Source organism: Rhinoraja longicauda, chromosome 17 (genome assembly GCF_053455715.1).
Source record: "Rhinoraja longicauda isolate Sanriku21f chromosome 17, sRhiLon1.1, whole genome shotgun sequence".
Taxonomy (NCBI): Eukaryota; Metazoa; Chordata; class Chondrichthyes; order Rajiformes; family Arhynchobatidae; genus Rhinoraja; species Rhinoraja longicauda.
Window position 1 is genome coordinate 25,020,237 of NC_135969.1, and position 25,880 is coordinate 25,046,116.

Below are 25,880 nucleotides of genomic sequence, written 5' to 3' on the forward strand. Positions count from 1 at the left end.
TGTGTGTGTGCTTGTAAGTATGCATGTATGTGCGTGGTTGTATGTATGTGTGTGTGTGCTTGTAGGTATGAATGTATGTGCATGCATATATGTGTGGTAGAGAATGAATGAGGAGCTGGAGGGCTTTCAGAGCTGTGTCCCACATAATCTCACTGCAATATTGGCTAAACGTCTGACATGAAATTAAAACTTTTGTTTGTTTGGAAAAAGTTCTGTTTACATTAAATCAATAAAATGGCTTTGGATCCCTTTGCATAAAAAGCACGCTAATTAGGAGGATATGCAAAGCACGTTGAAATAAATGTTAATTAGCCCCTGGACATTTCAGCAAGGGAGATGGCACAGCAAAACCGGGAATGAGATGAATCAGTTTAATTAAATACGTTTCAGCCTAGTGGGTTTCCATGGTGCAGCGGGATGGTAATGAGTTCTGTCTGTGTGTTGTGCAGTGGGGCAGTTGCTGACGGGGATGGAAGATAATAGGGTTCCTGCAGACACAGCCAGTGGACACTGTGTCTCTAGAGTACAGTCGCTCACTGCCCTGTCCCTGTCAGCCTTCATATGTCCCAGGTCAGATTTTGCTTTGATTTCAGCAGTCCGTTGCCAATGGTAACGGCGTTACTGCCTGCAATGCAGTACAGGCCGGGCACTTGTTCGTGTTCAACTGTCCCCGCCCCCTGGGATGCAGAAATGGCTGCCTCTCACTTTCCTACCGACGCTCCTAACCCACCCAATTTGTTTCTGGGTACACGGCCTCCACCCTTCCTGATCGCTACGGTCTTTGAATTAGCCAGGGCAGCGTTTGATTCTCAGCCTGCAGTGAGGCAGAGAATCCAACTGGGGTTAAAGGGAGAGATTACTGCCTGGAATTCCACCATGTATTGACCCCTTCTGAGTGGGGAAGTGGAGGGGGTGGGGGAGGGGGGGTGCGGGCAGGAGGGACATGGTTATGATACGAAAGCCAATTGGTTCATTACTGACCAATGCTGAATTGTACTTACCCAACCTGGGCAACTCCCATATGGTTGACTCAACAGTCCACTTAAGCATCTTAACAAGGAACCCTGTTGTATCAAACTGTTACACAGGGCAACAACAGATGAGCAATAAATGCTGGTCTTGCCTGAAAACCCACATCCTAAGAATTAATTTGAAAATCCCTGGTTGATTGGATGAATTTGCCCTGTTATGGTCTGGCATTAGGAGGCCCAAGTCTGATGGAGACCTCTGCTGTCAGCAGCCTTCACATGCATTTTGTTACTATAGAGATACTGTTTTTTATGAATCCAGCAAGGTAACAAAATCCCCCAAACACCGATAATTGAACAGATTGTCCATTGGTACTTATAGCAGAAGCCAAGTCAGAGGAAGGTCCCATGTGCTTTTTTAAATAGTGCGGTGGAATTTTGTTTAAATTCTCATCAGACTGCAACTAGGTCAAGCTGTTGATCAAAAGTGAGAATCCCTGAACTCATGATATTCTGGCTGAACTGCTGAGAAAATGTTACAAACAACCAGGTCTGGCATCTTTGAAAAATAAACTATGTTTGGACAAAGCTTGGTGCAAGAGTTGGATTCACGTTAACAAGCCTATGGATATTGAAGTACTCGGGTGCCATTTGGCTATGGGAAAAGATCAAAGGATGGATTTTGCTCTGCAAAATGCCAGTACAATCTCAAAGAACCAAATGGCCTCTCCTGTACTGTTCGAATGCTGTAAACCTTGCAGCAAAACCTATATTTTGGGCCAAAAGTTTAAAGCTCAGAGGAAAGCCGCGATGATCATCAACGTTACCTCTATGATTCCAGGTGGAAGTTATAGATTCTGAGGTGCCATTATGAAGGAGGAAAGTATTTCCCACCCAATAATTTAAAACGATTTATCTGGTCACTATCCCATAGTTTGTTGGTGGGAGCTTGCGAAGCATAAACAGGGAGCCATCCATCCAACCTTACTTCAGCAATGCTACTTCACAAGCAATCAACGGATGGCAAGTAGCTGGCAAAAGGGGATTATTGAAACCCAATTGGGTTCTCTCCCTCTGTGCCTCCCCACACAGAGAGTACCCTGCCAGTTACCCTGACCCTAAGTTTAGTTTAGTTTAGAGATACAGCATGGAAAGAGGCCCTTTGGCTTACTGAGTCTAAGCCAACTATCAATTACCCTTTTTACACTAGTTCTACGTTATCCCTACACACTGGGGGCATTTTACAGAGGCCAATTAACCTATCAAACCCATATGTCTATGGGATGTGGGAGGAAACTGGACACCTGGAGGGAGCCCATGTGGTCACAGGGTGGACGTGCAAACTCCACACGGCACCTGACATCAGGATTGAACCTGGGTCTCTGGCGCTGTGAGACAGCAGCTCTAGCAGTTGCGCTAATGTTTTGCCCGTACACAAGATACTCACCACCAAACTATCCTAGATGGGCCTGAGTTTACTCCTTACCTCCTAAATCATAGTACCTCCCATTCTCCATACTGACACTCCTCCTCGAAATGCTGATCTTATAATCTCCCCTTTCCTGAGGAGATCTAACCTATTGTATAGAGATTCTAGCCCGCCCCATAGTGGACCACTTCCACCATTGGTCAAAACTCTCCAAATTCATTCGCGGGAATTGCAAATTTTCTTCACACCCTTTAAAGTGTAAATTGAGGAGGCATCCATTTTGTGTTGCACTAACCTCAACATGAAGACATTGCATTCCCTTTACAACAGAGATCTGTTGATGTTGTAAAACTGCACTTTACAGAGGCCCAGAAGTAACGGGTGAAGTTACAATACAAGCTCACATGAGGAGGGGGTGCTAAGGGGTTCCCTCCCATTCACACATTCCCATTCTCGTCTCAATCCTTCCTCCTGCTTCCTTCTAAGAAAGTGCCCCTGTTGAAGACAATCCTGCTTTTCATAATGGCTTCCGATGAGGTTGGGGAGATTTCCTCTCAACTCCATGGGCTGCGCAGACAGTCTCCCCACTCCTCCCATTTCAACATTTTTACAATTAAGTATTTACATCAACAGGAAAGAAAATAAAAAAATTATTTTAATGCCCCAGTTTTTTTTAGTTGCTTGCCACATTGTCTCTCGGACAACCATAGCTCCAGATTGAAGAGTGTGGAATAACACTTCGTACCAGCTTTAGCACCTAAACCACTACTTGAAAAGCCAGCTCTGTCTCAGTCTCACCAATCATCAGCAGGTTATAACAGCACCATGGAAGGCAGTCCTGTGGGACAATCATTTACCTCCACCCACAACCACCCTCACCTCCCCCCAAACACAGCCAACTCCTTTGTCTCAGAAACTATCTCACGATGTATACCTGAATCCTTGTTCGGGCATTCCTTCTTCCTCTGTTAGCAGTAAAGCAAGAGAAAAAACATAGATGAAGCAGAGAATAAAAGTAAGTTTCTCACGATCCCATAGAGGCCTCAGGACAGGTTGGAGAAGCTGGAATGCAGTGGCAGCTTATTTGATCTGGGGCTGTTGGTACTTCCAATGTTCCCAGTGCTGTAGTGTCAGTTCTTGAAAAATAGTCATGTTTTCATTAAAATCTAACTAAATCTAACTCTTGAATGAACACATTATAAACCTGTCTGACCTATGAGAGGCGGCTGCCCCAACCTTAGCTGATCTTTAAATTCAGCTTGAAGGGCCTTGCAAAGTTCACCCAAGTGCCAAAGTGAGTAGTAAATACCATCTTGTCCATACCTCCAGATTGAATATCAATGTGAAAGATGCTTTATTTACAATTGAGTAAAACAAAATTAGCAGGTTGGTTTTATTTCAGGAGCGTGCTAGAATCGTTGATCCTAACTGTGGATGTCTGGAAAGGTCGGGGATGGGGGAGAATGACCCATGACTCCAGGCTCCTCCATACTAGCTCATTACTCCAACTCACTGCCATGAATGGTGACCCCGTAGAGATGCCAGATTCTGAATGAGTGGGTCAAGAGGGCACTTCCATTGTCAGCTGGGGACAGGGAGTAGGCCAGAAAAAGACACCCAAGAACAGATCCAGAAGGAAGAGGATTGCATCTGCAAGAAAGCTACTTTCACTACTGCAGGGAAAGAAGAGGTTGGAAACATAAATTGTTACAGCGTAGGGAAGCAAAGAAAGAGGTGATGGCAGGACTGAGAGAGATCGGGTCCAAGAAGCAAAGTATCAAGCTTCTGAGTGCAATGCGAGGAATGCAAGTAGAATTAGCGATGGATCAGTAATGAGGAGGGCATTCTATCTAGTTCCTCTTATCTTACCTTATGACAATTATGTCTAGTCTGCTTAAGTATACAAAACAAAATCCCTTAGCTTTTCTATCCTCACACTCAAAAAAGTTAAAAGGTTTGCTGATTTACTTTTTAAGTGTCTATTTTAAACAGAACTAACATGAAATCCTGTTTATGTGTTCACCCAGGTTATCCCTTCCAGGCAAACATAGGTGGTATTTAGTTCCCACTCATGGTCTCTGACTCTGGTGATGACAGTTCTTTGAGTACTTATCCAGAAATCTCCTGAATATAATGAGGGTGTCTGCCTCCACTATCCACTCCGACAGTACTCCTGTACAAAAGGGACGGGTTACATCTTAACAGCAGGGGGACAAACATTCTGGCAGGCAGGTTTGCTAGTGCGACACCTGTGGCTTTAAACTAAGTAGTGGGGGGGAGGGGTTAACAAATTGTGAATATGAAGATGAGGTTAAAGGGAATACAGGAGATATTGCAGAAGACTCTCGGAAGAATGGGAACAGAAGTTCTAGAGGGGAAAAGAGATTAAGGGCAGGGCCATTTGTGACCGATGTGAGAGGGGAGGTAAATACAGAAGTTAAAGTGTTGTACTTAAATGCGCGTAGTATAAAAAATAAAGTGGATGAGCTTGAGGCTCAGTTAGTCATGGGCAAGTATGATGTTGTAGGGATCACTGAGACATGGCTACAAGAGGACCAGGGCTGGGAATTGAATATTCAGGGGTACACAACGTATAGAAAAGACAGACAGGTGGGCAGAGGGGGTGGGGTTGCTCGGCTGGTAAGGAATGATATTCATTCCCTTGCAAGGGGTGACATAGAATCAGGAGATGTTGAATCAGTATGGATAGAAATGAGGAATTGTAAGGGTAAAAAGACCCTAATGGGAGTTATCTGTAGGCCCCCAAACAGTAGCCTCGACATAGGGTGCAAGTTGAATCAGGAGATAAAATTGGCGTGTCACAAATGTAATGCTACGGTGGTTATGGGAGATTTCAATATGCAGGTAGACTGGGAAAATCAGGTTGGAAATGGACCCCAGGAAAGAGAGTTTGTAGAGTGCCTTCGAGATGGATTCTTAGAACAGCTTGTACTGGAGCCTACCAGGGAAAGGCAATTCTGGATTTAGTGTTGTGTAATGATCCTGATCTGATAAGGGGACTAGAGGTAAAAGAGCCATTTGGAGGCAGTGATCACAACATGATAAGTTTTACTCTGCAAATGGAAAGGCAGAAGGGAAAATCGGAAGTGTCAGTATTACAGTATAGCAAAGGGGATTACAGAGGCATGAGGCAGGAGCTGGCCAAAATTGACTGGAAGGAGGCCCTAGCAGGGAAGACGGTAGAACAGCAATGGCAGGTATTCCTGGGAATAATGCAGAGGTTGCAGGATCAATTTATCCCAAAGAGGCGGAAAGACTCTAAGGGGAGTAAGAGACACCTGTGGCTGACAAGGGAAGTCAAGGACAGCATAAAAATTAAGGAGAGGAAGTATAACATAGCAAAGAAGAGTAGGAAGACAGAGGATTGGGACTCTTTTAAAGAGCAACAAAAGTTAACTAAAAAGGCAATACGGGGAGAAAAGATGAGGTACGAGGGTAAACTAGCCAGTAATATAAAGGAGGATAGCAAAAGTTTTTTTAGGTACATGAAGAGGAAAAAAATAGTCAAGGCAAATGTGGGTCCCTTGAAGACAGAAGCAGGGGAATTTATTATGGGGAGCAAAGAAATGGCAGACGAATTAAACCGTTACTTTGGATCTGTCTTCACTGAGGAAGATACACACAATCTCCCAAATGTTCTAGGGGCCGGAGAACCTAGGGTGATGGAGGAACTGAAGGAAATCCACATTAGGCAGGAAATGGTTTTGGGTAGACTGATGGGACTGAAGGCTGATAAATCCCCAGGGCCTGATGGTCTGCATCCCAGGGTACTTAAGGAGGTGGCTCTAGAAATAGTGGAAGCATTGGAGATCATTTTTCAATGTTCTATAGATTCAGGATCAGTTCCTGTGGATTGGAGGATAGCAAATGTTATCCCACTTTTTAAGAAAGGAGGGAGAGAGAAAACGGGTAATTATAGACCAGTTAGTCTGACATCAGTGGTGGGGAAGATGCTGGAGTCAATTATAAAAGACGAAATTGCTGAGCATTTGGATAGCAGTAACAGGATCATTCCGAGTCACCATGGATTTACGAAGGGGAAATCATGCTTGACAAATCTACTGGAATTTTTTGAGGATGTAACTAGGAAAATTGACAGGGGAGAGTCAGTGGCTGTGGTGTACCTCGACTTTCAGAAAGCCTTCGACAAGGTCTCTCATAGGAGATTAGTGGGCAAAATTAGAGCACATGGTATTGGGGGTAGGGTACTGACATGGATAGAAAATTGGTTGACAGACAGAAAGCAAAGAGTGGGGATAAATGGGTCCCTTTCGGAATGGCAGGCAGTGACCAGTGGGGTACCGCAAGGTTCGGTGCTGGGACCCCTGCTATTTACGATATACATTAATGACTTAGATGAAGGGATTAAAAGTACCATTAGCAAATTTGCAGATGATACTAAGCTGGGGGGTAGTGTAAATTGTGAGGAAGATGCAATAAGGCTGCAGGGTGACTTGGACAGGTTGTGTGAGTGGGCGGATACATGGCAGATGCAGTTTAATGTAGATAAGTGTGAGGTTATTCACTTTGGAAGTAAGAATAGAAAGGCAGATTATTATCTGAATGGTGTCAAGTTAGGAAGAGGGGATGTTCAACGAGATCTGGGTGTCCTAGTACATCAGTCACTGAAAGGAAGCATGCAGGTACAGCAGGCAGTGAAGAAAGCCAATGGAATGTTGGCCTTCATAACAAGAGGAGTTGAGTATAGGAGCAAAGAGGTCCTTCTACAGTTGTACCGGGCCCTGGTGAGACCGCACCTGGAGTACTGTGTGCAGTTTTGGTCTCCAAATTTGAGGAAGGATCTTCTTGCTATTGAGGGCGTGCAGCGTAGGTTCACTAGGTTAATTCCCGGAATGGCGGGACTGTCGTATGTTGAAAGGCTGGAGCAATTAGGCGTGTATACACTGGAATTTAGAAGGATGAGGGGGGATCTTATTGAAACATACAAGATAATTAGGGGATTGGACACATTAGAGGCAGGAAACATGTTCCCAATATTGGGGGAGTCCAGAACAAGGGGCCACAGTTTAAGAATAAGGGGTAGGCCATTTAGAACGGAGATGAGGAAGAACTTTTTCAGTCAGAGAGTGGTGAAGGTGTGGAATTCTCTGCCTCAGAAGGCAGTGGAGGCCAGTTCGATGGATGCTTTCAAGAGAGAGCTGGATAGAGCTCTTAAGGATAGCGGAGTGAGGGGGTATGGAGAGAAGGCAGGAACAGGGTACTGATTGAGAGTGATCAGCCATGATCGCATTGAATGGCGGTGCTGGCTCGAAGGGCTGAATGGCCTACTCCTGCACCTATTGTTATTATTATTATTACTGAGGATAACTTCCCTCAAGCCCTTCCACCAACTGATTCAAATCTAGTTATTGAGCTGTCTACTAGGGAAAATTGGTCCTTCCTGTTCATCTCATCTCAGACTCCAGAGAAAATAACTCCAGCCCATCCGGTCGGTCTACCCTCACCACTTTAATTTTCCAATGATGGCAACCTCCCCATAAATAACCTGTGTACATTCTCAGTGTGGTGACCAAAAGAGTATACCATGATCCGTTTGTCGCCTGACTAATGATCAATACACTTCTGGAAATATCCTCAGTCCTCTTTTATTCTGTGACTCAGCTGACAGCTCTGAAGCCTCTCATCTACCAGACCATGAGGATTAGAGTTCCTGCACCCCATGTTCTTGATATCTAGCACTTGTTGTGCATTGATTGCCCTCCCTGAATGCATTACCCTTCACATCTGCTACTTCAGTGTCCACCGACCAACCCATGGATATCTCCTTGCAGTTTACAATGCCAACCACTCTGCCCATATTGGTATCATTGGCAAATTTCTTAATTATGGCTCCCATATTTAAAACGAAGATACTAAGGGTAGGGGGTGGGCAGTACTGAGGTCTGTAGACACCCATTAACACCCAGCCCTTTTGTTGCTGAAGCTCCCATCAATCACTGATCCACTTCTTTAACTATATTGCTTAAACCCAATGCTTAAACATCATCGACAAATTTAGTTCAGTCATCTGAAAAAATGCATGCCCACAGGTCCCAAGTTCGCTGCAGTGTAATCCCACTGGTGGACTCCAGGGTTTTTTCTGAGCACCTGTTCCCCACACGTGAACCTAACAGGATGGACAGATGGGCCGCAGGTACTCTGGTTGGCAGGAAAGCCAGCTTCAGCATAGAACAGAGTGGGGATTGACACTAAGATCTTCCAGTCTGTGTGGTTCAATATCATACTGAAACTAACTGCCCATGTTTAATGGCAAAATGACTCTTTGCCTGCTGGTCCCAAAGGAGGATCTATCCAAAACAATCGCCCTCTCTTGTATATCTCTTTATCTTTCTCTGCACTCTACCTTTTGTACCTGAGTCTGACTTGTTGCATTCATGTATGATATTATCTGATTTGATGGGATAGCACGTAAAAAATACCGCTTCACTGTACCTCGGGACACTTGACAACAATGAAACTAAGCTTAAAATGTATGTGCCTTAGAAGTGCCAGTCCTGGGCAAACTGGTTCAACTATTTATTTAAAGATATTACTATTCACAATATTGTATTAATCTTTAACTGAATGTTGAAATATTATTCATCTTTTATTGGGAAGGGAGGAAGGAGTGGGCTCGGACCCGGGTTTGAGTCCTATAGTTGAGCCTGGTCTTGGGCGTACCAGCTCGACCTCCATGTCATTCCGGGTAGGTCAATGGAGGCTCAGCACCTGCTGGCGTGTATCTGCTGCTTGTGTCCGATCCTTCCTTGTTGGATAGCTCATTCAGATTGGCATTTGATGGGATGAGAATTGAACTACAAAACTGCACCATCCTTCCCTCACAGCAGCTTCTATTCCATCTATGTCATGGGGCGTCACTGGACCACACATGTAGCAGATGAGTAGTTATCCTTTTCATAAATGAGATGTAAGCCTGGTTGGCACAGCCAGCATTTATTACTCATCCTTAAATTCCCCGGAGGACGTGAAAGGGAGCTTCCTTCTTCCACCCCCTGCACCGCTCAGTGTGAAGCGGTCTTGTCTGGGATTTACTGTTTCAGATCAAAAAGCCGTCGTTTCAGACATGAAACATTCATGTTTCTCCTTCACGGATGCGGCCTGACGTGCTGAGTGTTTCCCTCATTTCCCCTGTGTATCTAAGAAGTTCGAGGAATTTGCCCGAAGACTTTGAAGGAATTTCCCAGCCAGGTTGAGCATTTAATACCCAGTGACTCCCTGGATGCAAGGCCCGATTAGGCAGTGCCTCTCGACCAAGAGCACGAGAGGTGCACCACAGACCCAGGTGAGACAGAACCAGCAAGCGTTTGAAGAGACACAGAAAGCCACCATTCCACTCAGCGGTTGTAGTCTGCCAGCGCCTGCCACCAAGTACCTGTATGAACGTCTCCATATCGCCATTAAACAACTTATGATTATACTGTGAGCGAGGCCTAGGCTTCCTCATTTTCTGTGGCTTAGGGGGAAGCGATGGGGGCCTGAGAGAAACGGAACAAAATCAACACACAGAGAAAACAAGTACTTGAATCTGAGCAACAACAGTTAATCATCCATGCAATGGCATCAGCAGTCAATGTCCAGCATAGAGTCACAGATTCATACGGCGTGGAAACTGGCCCTTCGGCCCAACTTGCCCACACTGACCAACATGTTCCATCTATACTAGTCCCACCTGCTTGCGTGTGGCCCATATCCCTCTAAACCTATCCTATCCATGTACCTGTCTAAATGTTTCTTAAATGTTGCATAGTACCGGCCTCAACTACCTCCTCCGGCAGCTCGTTCCATATACCCACCACCCTTTGTGTAAAAATGTTACCCTCTTAGGTTCCAATTATATCTGTCCCCCCTCACTTTAAACCTCTGTCCTCTGGTTCTCAATTCCTCTACTCTGGGCAAGAGGCTCTACGTCTCTGCATGCGTTTACCCGTTCTATTCCCCACAAGAGCACTGTTTGAGCCTTTTCTTACTATAACAAAAATTGAATCATATGCTTGTTCTTCTGCCTCCTAAGAGTAGTACTGACACCTGCTCTCTCTCTGACACTGTGGACACTAAGCAACTCTGGAGGGGTTCATGTCCATGAAAGATTACATGAACCCATTCATGTAATCTTTCATCAGCTGTGAGTTTGGATAGCAAGTGTCAGCAGGATATTCAACTACTGTGAAGGGAGTACTATGGCCAAGCCTGTTCATATATTTTCATTGTGGCATACAAGGAGGCCATTCAGTCCATTAATTTTATGCAAGATCTCAGAGCAGTCCCATCACAAATTTCCCCTGTAACCTCTTTCCTCTCACATGTCTATTAAATCTCTCCCCGGATTCTACCACTCACCTACATTGAGAGTTAATTTAAAGTGGCCAACCAACATATTTACAGTCAACCCACATATCTTTGGGATGCAGGAAGAAGTCGGAGCACCTGGAGGAACCCCATGCAGTGGAAGCGAGAATGTGTAAACTCCATACAGACGGCATTGTAGGTCAGGATTGAACCTGGGTCTCTGGACCTGTGAGGCAGCTGCCCAATGTGCACTGCCAATGGGTGTGGAGACATAGGGTGAGAGGCCTGGATATTGCTTTGCTTCAAGACGAGAATTCAAATCCTATCAAAGGCAAGTGGACAATTTAAAAGATTATAGTAAAGGGCCAATATTGATAATGGTGACCAGGAAATGCTCAGATTGCTGCAAAGTGTTTTCAGTGAAGGAATTCTAATCAATATGTAACTCTAGCCCTGCTAATATGGTTGACTTAACAGCTCTCTAAAATGACCCAGCAAGCTACTAATCTGAAGTGAAATTTGGGATGGGCAATGAATACTAACCTTGCCCGAGATGTCCACATTCCTCGAAGGAATGAAGCAATAACAATACCAGCAGAGGGGCTGGTGATCATGTGGCTGTTTGGATAGACTAGTCCACAGTTGTGTGGCAGTTTGTAGCATTGTGGTCCCACACTGGCCAAGATGGACAGGCTTAGCACAGAGCGGGTTTCTGTCTTGAGTTGCCTCCCACGTGGTAGCTGGATGAAAAAGGGGGGATGGTTTGTTTTGGATCCAAGCCCCAGCAAGCACCTCAACGATCCTTGTCCACTGCATCCCCTGATTGACTCAAGTAGGTCCACATGCCAACAGTGGGCAGTTGAAGTGTTGCAGTATAGGGACCTGACTATCAGAAATACCAACCAGCAGCAGTCGTTATCCTGATTACATTCACTCAGTAACTCTTGTGTTGTGTTTCGACTTAATAACATCAGCCTTTCTCTGTATGAATGATCAGGAACACCAGTTAGTAGTCTGTAACCTACAACTGTAAATCTGCAGCCCGATAAATGAGCACGTGTGGTTTATTGATTACTGATCATTGCTGAAATACTAGCATGTGGACTGTTTTGGAGGCTAGGACTTAAGCAAGCGTTTACCATGTACCTCAGGAAACTGTCCCATCAATGCTGAAACAGCAGTGGGTCGTAAGGTTGAAGAGGTCAGAGAGCTTAGTTTGACGGTGTTCAAGGGCAATCCTGGGTAGCGACATTAATGCGGGATATATTATTGGGGGCAGGGTGCAGATGGGTTAATAGAATAGGGTGGGTCCTAAGAAAAAAAGGGAAACCCTTGAGATAAAGGGATGGGATGTTTTCTTGGTATGTGGACATGAAGGTCATGTTTATGGAGATAGAGAGGGTCGTGGGGGATGGATCTTTGGGCAACTGTGGTTAGTAGAACTTTGAGGGCGCTGCAGTGGATGTTGGATAGTGATACGGTTGCTATACAATATCTGGTTGGAAAAATAGTAGTAGATTGCCCCTGGGCTGCAGTACATAGTGGCATGGCCATCTGCTTTCATTGACCAGCATCTTTGAACAAAACTATAGTAATGGACTTGGTCATTATGCAAGATCAACAGTGAAAATGGCCGCCGGCCTGGAAGATAAGAGGAAGATAGTTGAATGAGAGAAGTGGGTGGGAGGGGGAGATTGCCATATGATGATGGGAACGGTGTGGAAGAGAAGAGTTATTAATCTATTATCAGTAGTCTTACAGAAAATATCATTGAATAAGTGACAGTTTCAATATTTGACCTTTTTCCAGTATGCCAAAAAGGTAGGTGGCCTTATTTTTAATGGCAGGGACAGGGCAGGAGGGGAGATAGGAGTCACATCACTGTTGGATGTATACTCAGAACAAAGTAAACAGGTGACTCAACCAAGCAGCAAGGTGGAAGCAAGCTGTGCTGGAGCCAGAGGTGAATTAGTTGGATTGGAGAGCAATGTAAACCTGGCAGGATGCAGAGAAACAGTAGCGTCAACAGCAGCCCGAGCTAGAGCAAGGTTTCAATCACCCACCAGTCTGATACTGCAAAACTCAGAGAACCAACTGTATTCCTAACCCTTGTGTTATACCAAGGAGGACATCGGACTGAAGTAAAGCAATGGGTGGCTTTCCTAATATATTAGCCCAATGAGTGAAGATTGTGGAAATCACGATACCACTATCCTGACTGTCCAGAAATGCCACAACTGGCAATAGTGATCTATGATGATACTTCTTCTAGTAATCCTATAGATTGTTAATATATATTTAAATTAAGAATAAAATGTTTTGTGTTTACTGAGTAAGGAAAACACTACCAAGTTTAGATTCATTAAGCTGTGTAGTAGACACTAACATATATGTTACCAAAATAAAGAGTTAAAATCTGCGTGCAAGGTTTGGTGCTTTTAGCTTGAATCATAAAATTCATGATGTTTTCTTTGTATAAGGTATGATTTGAATCCTGCAGAAGTTTAAAGGGTTATGGACAGCTCAAGAGTGCTGAATGTTAGTCAGTGCTAGTAGACCAGGCTAAAGCTGCAATGCGAGGTGAATGGACTATAGTCCACAGCATCCAAGCTTCCAGTGCCCACCCATGCCTGACCTGCAGAGCAGAGATGGTAAGTGGATCCCTCCTTATTCATGTGACAATTTCCACTCGAGAAAGAACATGGATTCTAACTGATTGCATCTGTGGAGACTTCCTGTGAGTGAGGAACCAATCTTAACCCTGGAACAGTCAGTCAGCCCAGGAAAACTGAAGAAGCCAAAACTTTGTTGTGGCATTGTCCATCTTTCACTGTTTGACTTTCATGAACCTCTAATAGAACTTCACTGATAAAGGATGAAGGATGTTGGTGTCCTACCTTGAAGTACCACATTCGGCCTTCTCACCTGAAGGGGGAAATAAGATAATCAGCGTAAAATAACCAGTGCTTATTTCCCCAACACTTCAAAAATTAATCCACATGCAAATCTCAGATAGTTTTAAGTCGTATTAGGGGTATTTTGATGCTAAGGTGCACAATCCAGTTCAGTTACCTGTGAAACATCTTCCCTGAATTTTGTTTCCAAAACTGCTGCTGGAGAAGTTTATAGTCCTTATATAAACCTGAGATACTTTGGCCCTTTGTTGCCTTGCTGAGGCAATTCCTACATCCCCTCTTCATTATTCCATCAAACATCCCCATGGAAGGGTCAGCAACTCTCTCCACACAATCCCCAAACTGATAACTTGCAATAACTCTTCGATTTCAAGCTGTGCTGTGTGCCACTTTAAGACTGTGGTCCCAATCCTAGACCCTTGCTCCAACACTTACAATTTCCCACCAGCAGTGAAAGTCATCCCTGGTATTAAATGGCCTTGTGGATTCCAGTCTGCAGAGGGCATGCAAATGGTAGTCAACACTTTGGGATTACTTCAACATTTGGAATGATTCACATTATAGAAAATTGCATTATAAAGACAATTGTGTCAATGGGGGGAAAAGGGGGTAAAGAGTTTCAAACTCAATAATAACATTATTTTTGCTGCAAGATTTCAAAAACAAAGATCTTTTTAATGTTTTTTTAAATCACTGCAAGCTAAAAATACTGAAGGCTGGGCGTAACGTTGTTCAATAGAGATCATTGCATAAGTGTCAATAGTACGATTCTTATCAATTCCATGGGCTCCCACGGTGAACCTGACAGACTGTTTTAAGAGGCAATGGCATCTGATTACTGTGGGGTGGTTACATGGAAACAGGGTTTTTTCGCCCAGACTTTTTTTCCTAAAACACTTTTTTTCTGCTTTTCAAAATCCAAAGTAACTTTAAAGTGGTCTCTGGTTCCCAACCGGAATGAAGTTGCAACCAATTCGGCCCCTGTAATAAAAACAGTGTTCCCTAATCTGACAATCCCATTATATGCAATTAGCATTGTGGAAAGATGCATTACAGCTGAACTACCTGTATTGCACCTTTAATAACAACGTTGAGGTCATTTCAAAATGTTTCTCAAATAATAGAATATTTCTGAAGTGTGCCTCTGTTATTTTGGGGGAATGTTGGCAGACCATCAGGAGAAACCGTTGCTCAGCTTCAAACAGCATCATGAGGCCTTTTAAGACAATGTGGGCTAATGTTTCCGAAAGGATGTAAATGGGTGCTCAATGGTCGGTATGGACTCGGTGGCCCAAAGAGCCTGCTTCTGTGCCATGTGGCTCGATAACTCTAATCCTAAAAGGAGGACTGTTGAGCCAAGATTGACAGTTAAGGCAACATCAAACCCAGTTGGTTTTCATTATAATACTTGCAGGCCTCCCCACCCCTTCACACCTGCTGAACTGAACAGACTTTCATGATTACTGGGCCTCCATGAGCAGGTTCTGACATAATGATGAGCTGAGATTTCAAACTTTTCCCACTCCAGTCCCTCCTCATTAGTAAGTGAATAGAGCGCCACAGGGTAACTGACCATCCTCCACTCTGTACAGCGAGTGGGAAGAAGAAAACCGCCAACCGAAACCACTGGTTGCCAGGGTCTCTGTGATGGTGGCCCAAACCCAGACATTGGCTGGGAATGTGACTACGAGCAGAGCTCGTGAAAGACTCTGCTAATTGTCTCCATTTAACAGATTTGCAGATCCCACCCTAAACTGTGTTCTTGCAATACAGACTGACCTTCACCAAGAGTTTGCTTTAGAAGGTCGTGCTTGGCCTGAAGTTTTGTAATCAAGTTGCTCCCGTTCAAATATTCCTTAAATTTCTGAAAGAGAAACAAAGGTTTTTGTTAGCACTTTACAAGACTGTTAAAGATTTAAGTAGACAGTCACGTGAACATTCAGGCACACCGTGTCGAGAGGCAGCAATAGTCAAGTGGTCTATCTGTCCCACCCTCTACCTATCCACCTCGTTCAGGAGCCCAGTGTTTGGGTGGGGCGGGAGGCTTTGTTTAGCGTGGTCTCGTTGCTGCTCTCAAAACTGCGCGGTCTGTTTAATGTACACGTCTTAGCATTGTCCCAGCAATTGCATTACTGAATTAAATCAGCCCAAATTTGGGAGTGATCTGGAAATCAAAGGGGAAACCCAGATCGGATCAATAACAATGGCAATGCATTTATTGAGCACATCATGTCACAGCTGACACCACATGTGTCAAAGCACGCGTGGAGCACATTGTCGTAACCCTTTATTATAGACAATAGACAATAGGTGCAGGAGTAGGCCAGCACCGCCATTCAATGTGATCATGGCTGATCATTCTCTATCAGTACCTAGAAACCAAGTACAGGCTGTCTCCGGGTAATGAATGCCTGACTTAACGACACTGCTAAATAATGTTCAATTCAAAAGTGCAATGTAAATATATATGTTCCTTACTACTAATGGCAGACCAGTTTCCTGGTGCTCTCCGCTTTCAGTACTTGTTCTTTCCTATCAGTCTTTTGTGCTCCTTACACCATTCATTACAGTACTGCGGAGTTATTGTTATCACATCCAGTGATTTTTGTCCATTTTCCAACTTATGGATAAAATAAACAAGGGCGTTTATTAAAATGGAAACCGTTCTTTACCCTGGGCTGGCCTGTGTTTTATTTTAGCCACTCCCCACCGCCCGAAAGAGGACTCACAGTGAAATAGAACATCTCAGTCTCCTGTTGATTGGCTCTCCGCTTTGCGATGTTGAGTTTGCTCATGTAGGTCTCGGAAGCGACGGATTTGACCGACTCTGTGGATCGGCTGTGGTGGAATGCATCGGACACGTCAAAGTCCTCCACGGTCAGCATGTCTTGCAGTGTTTGCATGGTGGCGTCCAGTGTCTTCCTGACCTGGAGGCAAGAACGTTAGTGGTGAGGAGCGGTACCTGGGTGGGTGTGCAGTACATTTTGTATAGTACACACTTAAGCCACCGTGCGACACACAGGCTGCACCATCCACAAAACGGTCCCAAATGAGGGAATGTGCATTTCATGCTGTGGATGGGGAAACCGATCCAACAAAAGCTTGACTTCATCCAGGCCTGTTCAGTGTTGAGCTTCTCGGGTGTTGTTGGATCTGCATTCATGCAGGAAAATGGGGAGTGTCACCTTTCTGACCTGTGCATTGTGGATGATGGAAAGTGTTGGCAGATGACTCGTTTTCCAAAGGGCACCCAGATTCTGACTTCCTCTCTTGCCATAGAGACTATGTGGTTGATCCAGGACAGTTTCTGAACAGTGGTAACCCCCAGGCCTGGATGATGAAGGTCTCAGCGATAGTAAAGCAGTGAAGTCCAGGTGGTTGGACTCTGCTGTAGCCATACAGCATTTACTGTTTAACACTAGTGGCTGTCTTGCAGCTTTGCTAGGCTGGCACCTCATCTGTTTCAAGTATCCCAACATAGCCTTGTTACCCTTGCCCATGTTTGATCTGAACCCATGAGACGTCATGGGGTCTGGAGTCAATGTTGAGGACTCCCTCCTGCCTGTATCCTGTTGGGCCAACCCCTCTGCTGGGTCAAAATGTACCCGGGGATTCCCATGGAGGAGGCTGGCACATGGTCTGTGATGTATAGAGCATTGAGTGTGAATCTCAGGATGTTGCTTGACCAGCCTGTGGGACATCTCTTCCAATTTAAACTCTGGTCCCAGATATTTGTCAGAGGATCTTGCATGCTTGTCTGGGGTGGGAGTGACTTTGTAGCCTAAATCAATGGTAGCGTAGTCTGAGCTGTATTATTCTTCCTCTGCTTGAATGCAGGGTATGTTTTTATAACATATATGTACCAAGAGTGGCTGAGAAACGCCTGACATCACGAATATGGTTGAATATGTTGGCTGAAGCTGCCAGTTGGACCTTTCGGGGTTCCTGCAGCCAGCATTATGTAGACGGCATACACCCTGTCCTCAGAGGCCGACATTTAAACAGTTCCTGACATTGTTCACTAATGTGGAGTTGTGACTCCCAGGAATGTCCTCTCCAGGCTCCCAGTGTTTCTGCAGGCCTCCCGGTCACCCCCCTCCCTTTCCACATGTGAGGTCCAAGACCACAGTGCCATTGATTGGCCTGATAGACAGAGCTGGGCATGCTGGCTAGTCCTTGGGCCAATTACCAATGTCCTGGGTCATACATGGATCACTTGGTACGGCCAGGAATGAGTCCGGCTAATTCATCTCTCAGTCCATCCCACAACGATTCTAATGGTGAATGCAATGCAGGAAGGATGATGGATAAGACTTACAAAGCATGTTCTTTACACAGGGAGTGGTGGATGTCTGGAATACACTGTCAGGAAAGTTATTGGAAGTAGACTGATAGCCACATGAGAGGTGTTTACTCAGACACGTGAGCAGGCAGGGACGGAGGGATACAGACCATGTGCGGGAAAATATATAGGTTAAATTGGTATCAATGTCGGCACAGACATTGTGGGCCGAAGGGCCTGTTCCTGTGCAGTACTGTTCTATGACCTTAATTAGCGTTAAGCTCCCTCAAGTAGCAGTGGGATAATGCGCATACAACCAGCCGTAGGTGATGGATGAAAGAAACCTCGCTGTGACCCTCCCTACTTCTTGAGACAATCTTACCACCCCAGTTCCCCCACCCACCTCCCCACACCTCTCTTTTCACTCGATACCGAGCCCTCACCTCCTCCTCCTTCCCCCTCCCCCCTCCTTTATGTTTTCATGCTGTAGTTTGTGGCTCACCTCTTCATTCTCTATCTTCAGAGTGGACAGGCGGGACTGCAGCTGGTGATACCTCATGAGCAGCTCAGTCTGCACCGGCTGCTGAGCGCTCACCTGACACACCTGAAACAGAGGTAAGGCAGAGGGTCGATCATCGTTCAGCACAGGATCCCTGTCAGCTAGCTCATTACCTATTGTTGCAGAGAGCAGAGTGGGACAACACAGTGGTGATGCTGCCTCACAGCTCCAGAGACCAGGTTTGATCCTAGTGTGGAGATAGCATGTTCTCCCCTGGACTGTTCGGGTTTTCTCAAAGATGCACAGGTTCGCTGGTTAATCGGCTGGAAATTATTAGGCTATCATTGGCTGCTGTGAATTACCACCGTGTGCAGGTGGGCGGTGTAATTTGTGAGGAGAACTGGTTCGAGGGAGAGTTAATAGGGAATGAGATTGTTAGGCTGATAGGACAAGTATCCTCCAGCTATGATGTAAGGAAATATGGAACGTGTCTCTATCTCCATTATCAAAAGGAAAAGTTTTATTAAATGATAAAGCTTGGACAGCGAGCGAGAGTTCAAAACGTTTCACTGGTGTGGGACAATGTCCCATCACTCAGCTGGTTTGCAGCCCCTGAGTAACATGGCAGCAGCTGTAAGCAATGGGCAGCTGGAATGGCAAACAAATCATGGAATGTAATTTTAGAGGCCAGCCTCGAACTGTCTGATTTACAGTAAGTGACTGCCCTTTGTAAAAGTGTGTGGAAACCAATAAACGTCCTGCAAGATATATAATTAAAACCTAAGAGCCATTGTTTCAAAGGATATCGACACAAATAGTTCACAGGAAAAGCCTAGGGAGCATTAATCATTTCAGAGAGGGTGCCTGAGGAATCAGCACTTTACTGGGTTAAAGTCTATTCTGTATTTCATCACTTGTATTGATCTTATTCCAGGCAAAAGATAATAAAAAGAACCTGTGTTTATTTAATGGGTTTTCTTGGGCTGATGATGTCTCAGAGAGCTTAGCATCGTCTCAGATGACCCGTAGCTATTGGGGCAATGTAGGAAATGTAACATGTCCTCATCCTGCAATGGGACAACAGCCAGGTAACCTGCTCCAGTTCGGATGAAAGCTAATTTGCTCAATTTCTCTCTCCACAGATGCTGTCCAACCTACCGAGTGTTTCCAGCACTCTCTGTTTTTATAAACTGTGTTAGGTGTTGTATGCAGGGAAGCTATTGATCTCTGCTTTCTGCACCAATGCTTTCGCCCCAGCTCCTTCTTATGTGATAATCTGTGCGCTATACTGGTTATACATTAATTGGGCCGACAGGACAGTTCCTGAGCTGTCCACACAATGGACTTACCTTTCAAATGACAGATTATTTGATCAGCATGTTATTGCTGTTTGTTGGATCTTGCTGTGCACACACTGGTGTCTTAGCATCCTACAGCACAACAGTGGGCACAACTCGAATGTACTCATGAGCCATAGAGTTATACAGCGTGAAAACAGGCCCTTAGGCCCAACTTGCCCACACCGACCAACATGTCCCATCTACCTGCCTGCATTTCTCCCATATCCCTCTAGACCTATCTTATCCATGTACCTGTCCAAATGTTTCTTAAACTTTGCAATGGTACCTGGCTCAACACCTCCTCGGGCAGCTAGTTCCCTATACCAACCACCCTTTAAGTAAAAAAGTCACCCCTCAAGTTCCTATTAAAGTTTTCCCCCCATACCTTAGACCTGTTCACTGGTTCTTTATTCCCCACTCTGGTCAAGAGACTCAGTGCATTTTACCCAACCTATTCCTCTCATGATTTTGTACACCTCTGTACTTGTATTAAAGCACTGAGTGAGGTCCCAAGGTTGTGCAAGACGTAAATAAATGCACTCCGTCCTTTCTTGAAAGCTGTGTAAGTCCTGGATGTGGGGGGGGGGGGGGGCAGCTGAGGGGGGGGGGGCAGCTGAGATCCTGAGACAGGGGTCAGGTGGATATTTGAGAGTTCTTGCCGGCTCAGGAGACATGGCTGTGAACAATTTGCCGGGAGTCTGCTGCTCACTCCAACACAGGTGTGAGAAAAATCAGTCTATAAATATTTAATATAAATAACCAAAGCACATTAAGCAATAAAACCCGCCAGCATCTGTGCCTCCTTCCTGCTTTCATCATGCATGAGTTACTCCAGCTGAGAGTGCTTTAACAATCTGCCTTGTACTGATTAAAGGCACAGGATCTGAGGGCTACAATGGGAGGATCTGATGCAGGATCTAAGCTGAGAAATTTATTTTGAAATTTAAAATACATTTTCAACAACATTGTGCATTTATGCAGATCTTATATGGAGCTCTCCATGGCATTAGGACACGTCTATACACTTGACAGCCAAAGAAACACAGATGCGGCAAACATGGCTCTGAATTTGTTCATGCCAGGCATAAGACCTCAAGTATTGGCAGAGGCATTAAAATTGGCCACAATATTGGTGACGATGCCCTGTTTATCTAAGCAGTTGTCTTGAGATCTTCTATATTAACCGTGCAACATGTAAGTTCTCACCGGCAAGAGGGAAATCTCCAACAGCATCTGATACTGCAGTAAAGTATCAGCCCAAACGTCACCCATTCCTTCTCTCCCGAGATGCTGCCTGACCTGCTGAGTTACTCCAGCATTTTGTGAATAAATCATTGTATTCCAATCTCGGTGAAATTTGAACCTACAGTCTTGTGATTTAAGAGGCAAGAGAGCTTGATGGGGAAATAAATGGCCCAATATGCTTCTGACGCTGAGCCCTAAAACATGAGGTGATTGTGAGCCCTGGTGCTGGGTCAGCCCGGGTTCAGTCACTGAGCTGTGATGGGCCATTAACTCACGATGCAGCTGTGACAACTGCCACAGTGCTTCGTCCTTGGAGAACAAGAAGGGAGGGGGGCGACTGAGCTTCACCTTCTGATTATCCACCAATCTCTCCTAGACGTGGAATGCTGCCAGATCGAGTGGTGACATGTACAAAACCCTCACCTAGGTTGTACATGAACAAGTGCATCCCATTGTGCTTTGTCCATGGCCACCGACAGGCATTAGTAAACCTGAATAGATGGCCTGTGATTCTGATCTTGGATCACCTCCTGCCTGTATCCAACTGCAGCCGTTTTGCCTTTCCTGGCTTTCAACTGCACGTTACCTTGGTTGTTTTGCAGGAAACAACAATAACAGTGAGGTCAGGTCATGAGGCTTTACAGCAGGTGGGAGAGTGGCAGTGTGAGGGGAAGGCGTGAGTGAGTCAAGAGCCAGTGGTAAGGGGAATGGGTTGGTGATTAGGTGGGAGCAAGATGGAATAGAGGAGCAGACGGGGGTTGGAGGGTGGTGAAGGCCAGTGTGCAGGCTGGAGATGGGTGAAGATGCACTGCACAAAGGGCAGACTTTAGTCTATGTCTCATGATATGAAGTGTTTGAGCTCCATGTATTGTTGCATTGTTTTGAAAATATGGAACCAATTACGCGATCTCATAAAAAGTTTCATGGAAAGTTGTAAATAACGGTGTTGCAACAAGGATCAAACATAATGATTATTATCGCGAGGCGTGTTAGGAAACCATGTGCAGCTGTTATAGACTGAATCAATCTTGCAGAAAGATTGCAGGAAGTGGCAAATTGCAGGGTGAATTATTTCACGGCTGTGTTTTTTTTGTTCCCTTGTCAAAGGAAAGTCTTGGATTTGGGTAGCACCTGAAACAACTCTCAGAAACAGTAGTGACAGTGAACCACCTTCAAATATGTTGGCAAATTTGGCAAGTACCATAGTAAGCTACCAGCCACAAGCATTTTCAATGCAACTTATTTTTCTTTGTTGCATTTAATAACCAAACTCATTCTTTCTGTGAACTTCTCCTTACACTTCTAGTTTCTAGTGTCTTTTTAAATCAGTGTTTCCTAACTGGATTTCGTGATGTCTCTGAATGTTACCAACTTCTGCAGATGCATCGTAGAAATCATCCCATTGGGAAGCATCTCAGCTCGGTTTGGCAACAGCTCTGCTCAGGGCCGCAAGAAATTGCAAAGAGGTGTAGATGTAGACACCTCTATCACACAGACCAGCCTCATCTCCATTGACTCCATCTTCACTGACTTTGGGAAAACAGCCAATATTAGCAAGGCCCATTTACACCAGTCATTCTCTCTTCTCCCCTCTTCTGATGGTCAAAAGGTACAAAAGCTTGAGACCAACCTATCTTATTGCAGCCCCTGAACCTTTCTTTTATCTCCACTTTCTCTGTCACTGTAACACTATATTCAGCACTCTGGTATTTTTCTCTTTGCACTACCCGTTGTACTGTGTGGCTAGATTGTACTTACGTATAGTATAATTTGACTAAATAGAACACAATGTACACGTGACAGTAATAGACTAATACCAAAACTCAGATTTAAAGGACTGGAGCTGTGGACCTATGGGAATGTTGTATAGACCACACATTTCTCACACTGCCCAACTGCCCAAGACCAGTCTGAAGAAGTTCCCCTTTGGCATTGTGAGAGTTGGCATTGCAAGCTGAGCTATCCCTGCAGTAAACTGTGACTTTATAGTAAAGCACAGTTTTGCCATTAAGTTGCAGCCACAGTTTATGCAACAGAAACCTTTTCCAGGAAAAATATCACTCAAGTACAACTGGTGGAACTATTTGCAGTTTACAGTGGTGGAAATTCCTCGAGTTCAGTTTCTCGAGAGTGCTTCACCAACCATTGTACTGTGGTTGAGTTGTGTCTCAACTCCATTGAGGTTGCTCTGCTTCACATCCTGTAGTACCCTATGTAAAGCAATCTGCAGATACTGGAAATCTGAATTAAAAGCAAAAATTGCCAGAAACACTCAGCAGGCCAGGCAGCATATGCGGCAAGAGAAACATTTTCAAGTTCAAGTTCTGACCCTTAGTCCGAACTTTGTCAGATAGACAGTTGCTCTTTCCCGAGATGCTGTTGTAATATCCATTACCTGGTGGAAATTTCTGTATATCTACCTTGAAAGCTGCTATTGGATCACCCTCCAATACCAAAACAAGAGGGTACAGGTTTAAAGGAGACACAAGGAACTGCAGATGCTGGAATCTTAAGCAAAACATAAAATACTGGAGAAAGATGAAGGAGTTTTAAAGTGGATTTGAGTGGAAAGTTTATTATTACGCAGAAAATGATTGATATCTGGAACGTATTGCCCAAGGAGGCGGTGGTGACAGAAATTTTAAGAGACATATACAAGCACATAAATAATCAGGGAATTGCAGTAAATGGACTTAATACAGGCAAACGGGATTAGTGTAGATGACCAAAAAGAGGTTTGCATGGACATGGTGGTCTGAAGGGCCTGTTTCTCTGCTGTACGACTCTATGACCCTGTCTGGTGTTGACTAATGGAGGGTAGAGAGGATCACTGTTCAACCAGCAGTGAATGAAACCAGACAAGAAAGCTATTTTCCCCTTCACTATATGTTTAGAACCCAAACAGGAACAATCAAAGAAAATTTTAAAATGCACACAACGTTGATTTTATTCTCAAGTTGAATGCCCAGGGATTTGATCTTTCATTTGAAGAACTTCCAGCACATTCCTGGAGATCTTGCAATCCTAAAGAGCGTGGGCCGAAAACAATGGATATACCAGCCTCAGTTTATTACCCCAGGCATTGGGTAGTCAAGGTCAGTCTACTCTTGGACTTGACAGGAGTATCAGAGGAGGCACCTTCTCAAGGTCAGGAAAGGACTGAGAGATAGTTGCCCAGGAAGCAGCACCATCCCACACTCCTCTGCTTCCTACCGTGAGCTCCATCCCAACTCAGCAAAAGGTAAAGAAAGGGAATAAAGGAGGGTACATTCTAAAGAAGTATACACCTCCTCTGTGTAATAGAGCTTTACAACACAGAAACAGGCCCTTTAGCCTAACTCATCGATGCCGATCAAGATGTTTCCCTGAGCTAGTCCCATTTGCTTACATTTGGCCCATGTCCCTCTTATCCTTTTCTATTCATGTACATGTACAAATGATTTTTGAATGTTGAAACTGTACCACCTCTATAACTTCTTCCAGCAGCTCGTTCCACATACACCACCATGTTCTGTGTGAAAACATTGTCCTCAGGTCCCCTTTAACTCATTTCCCTGTGTTAATCTCACTTGAACCACCGTCGGACCTGACCAACAACATCATACCTCATCCCCCATGTGCGGTTGGAATTCAAATTTGGTGGGTGGACAGAAGATTTGGTTGTACATGTCCATGACCTTGTGCTTGTCACTTCGAGCATCCAGGTTGTCCACGGCGTTCTCAATGATGTCCAGTCCCTCATGCCGCGACGTCTCCAGGTTATATTCTGCTGAGAGGAAAGTCCTGAAGGTGCGGGCCACGCTGGTGTGGAATCCCAGGTCAGAGCACTGAGGAGAAAGCACAGAGGTGGGAGGGTATGTAAGGGAGGATTCGCCATCCAAGTCACTCAAGTGTGGAACATCAGTGTGAGTAATTGTAGAAGGAACAGTACACCAAGCAATAGGCTGACACACAGGGCACGAGCAGAAATCTCTCGCTCTTCGCAAAACCATAATTATATCTTACATTCCCACAATGGCGGCACAGTGGCGTAACCGTGGAGTTGATTGAACGATGGAGTAAATTACCCCTCGTGAGTAGGATGCAAAACTATGATAACCTAGAACAAGTATATAGGTGATTGCTGGTCGGCACAGATTTGGTGGGTCAAAGGGCCTGTTTCCATGCTGCCTCTCCAAACTAAACTAATCGAAACAAAACAAAACCAAACTAAACTAATGCTGCAGTGTAATGCTTATTCCCAACCTTCCACCTCCTGAGTAAACCTCCAAAGTGTCAACTTATGATCACACAATCCCTGCTGGGGCCTGAACAAAACTTATCGCCAGCTCCATTCTAAAGTCAAGGTGTCGTGTGGTTTGAAGATGCACTAGTTATCTGCACTTCTACAGTTACTCTTCAAAAGATGTTTACATTTACAGCCACACCAGAACAAGTTCAGGTGTGAATCTTTTAAGATCTCTCTGGCGTTGATTTGAATTTGAAACCTGGATTGGTGTTAACCTCAAGCACATGCACTTCAATCCAAAAGGCTTCTTAGCAAAATCAAACCACCTTGGAAGAATGAGATAAATTGGGAAAAGAGCTAATTATCACAAAAACTGATGCACTGAACTACAACACAAGGCTGTCCTTTGAAGCTGCCACGCCTAAATAACCTCTGCTAGAAAAGGCACATAACTAGCTCATAATTGATTCGGTGTTGAATTAACCTCCTGTTGTGCATCCCTGTTATGAACCCAATGACTTCAATTGAAATGGAAGGATGTTATATGGCAGTTGACTGTTGACCACATTGCTAGCCAGTCATTATTCCATATTTCTCCCATGACTTGGCCCATCAATTCAATACAGACACTCAGTCCATGAGTCTT

General features: G+C 44.7%; 1 protein-coding gene across 3 annotated transcripts in view; it reads right to left on the bottom strand.

Annotated features, from left to right (window-relative positions):
- The window catches only part of srgap3 (SLIT-ROBO Rho GTPase activating protein 3), a 208,672-nt gene that overhangs the window by 42,870 nt on the left and 139,922 nt on the right, over positions 1-25,880 (bottom strand). For 2 of the 3 annotated variants that reach the window (XM_078414390.1, XM_078414389.1), the window contains exons 7-12: positions 24,612-24,833; positions 18,425-18,526; positions 16,370-16,567; positions 15,420-15,504; positions 13,623-13,650; positions 9,812-9,914 (exon numbers count right to left, since the gene is read on the bottom strand). In XM_078414390.1, the coding sequence (XP_078270516.1) occupies positions 9,812-9,914; positions 13,623-13,650; positions 15,420-15,504; positions 16,370-16,567; positions 18,425-18,526; positions 24,612-24,833 (738 nt within the window). Of the gene's footprint in view, positions 1-3,331; positions 3,363-9,811; positions 9,915-13,622; positions 13,651-15,419; positions 15,505-16,369; positions 16,568-18,424; positions 18,527-24,611; positions 24,834-25,880 lie in introns of all 3 variants that reach the window. The other variant, XM_078414391.1, reaches the window with a different exon arrangement.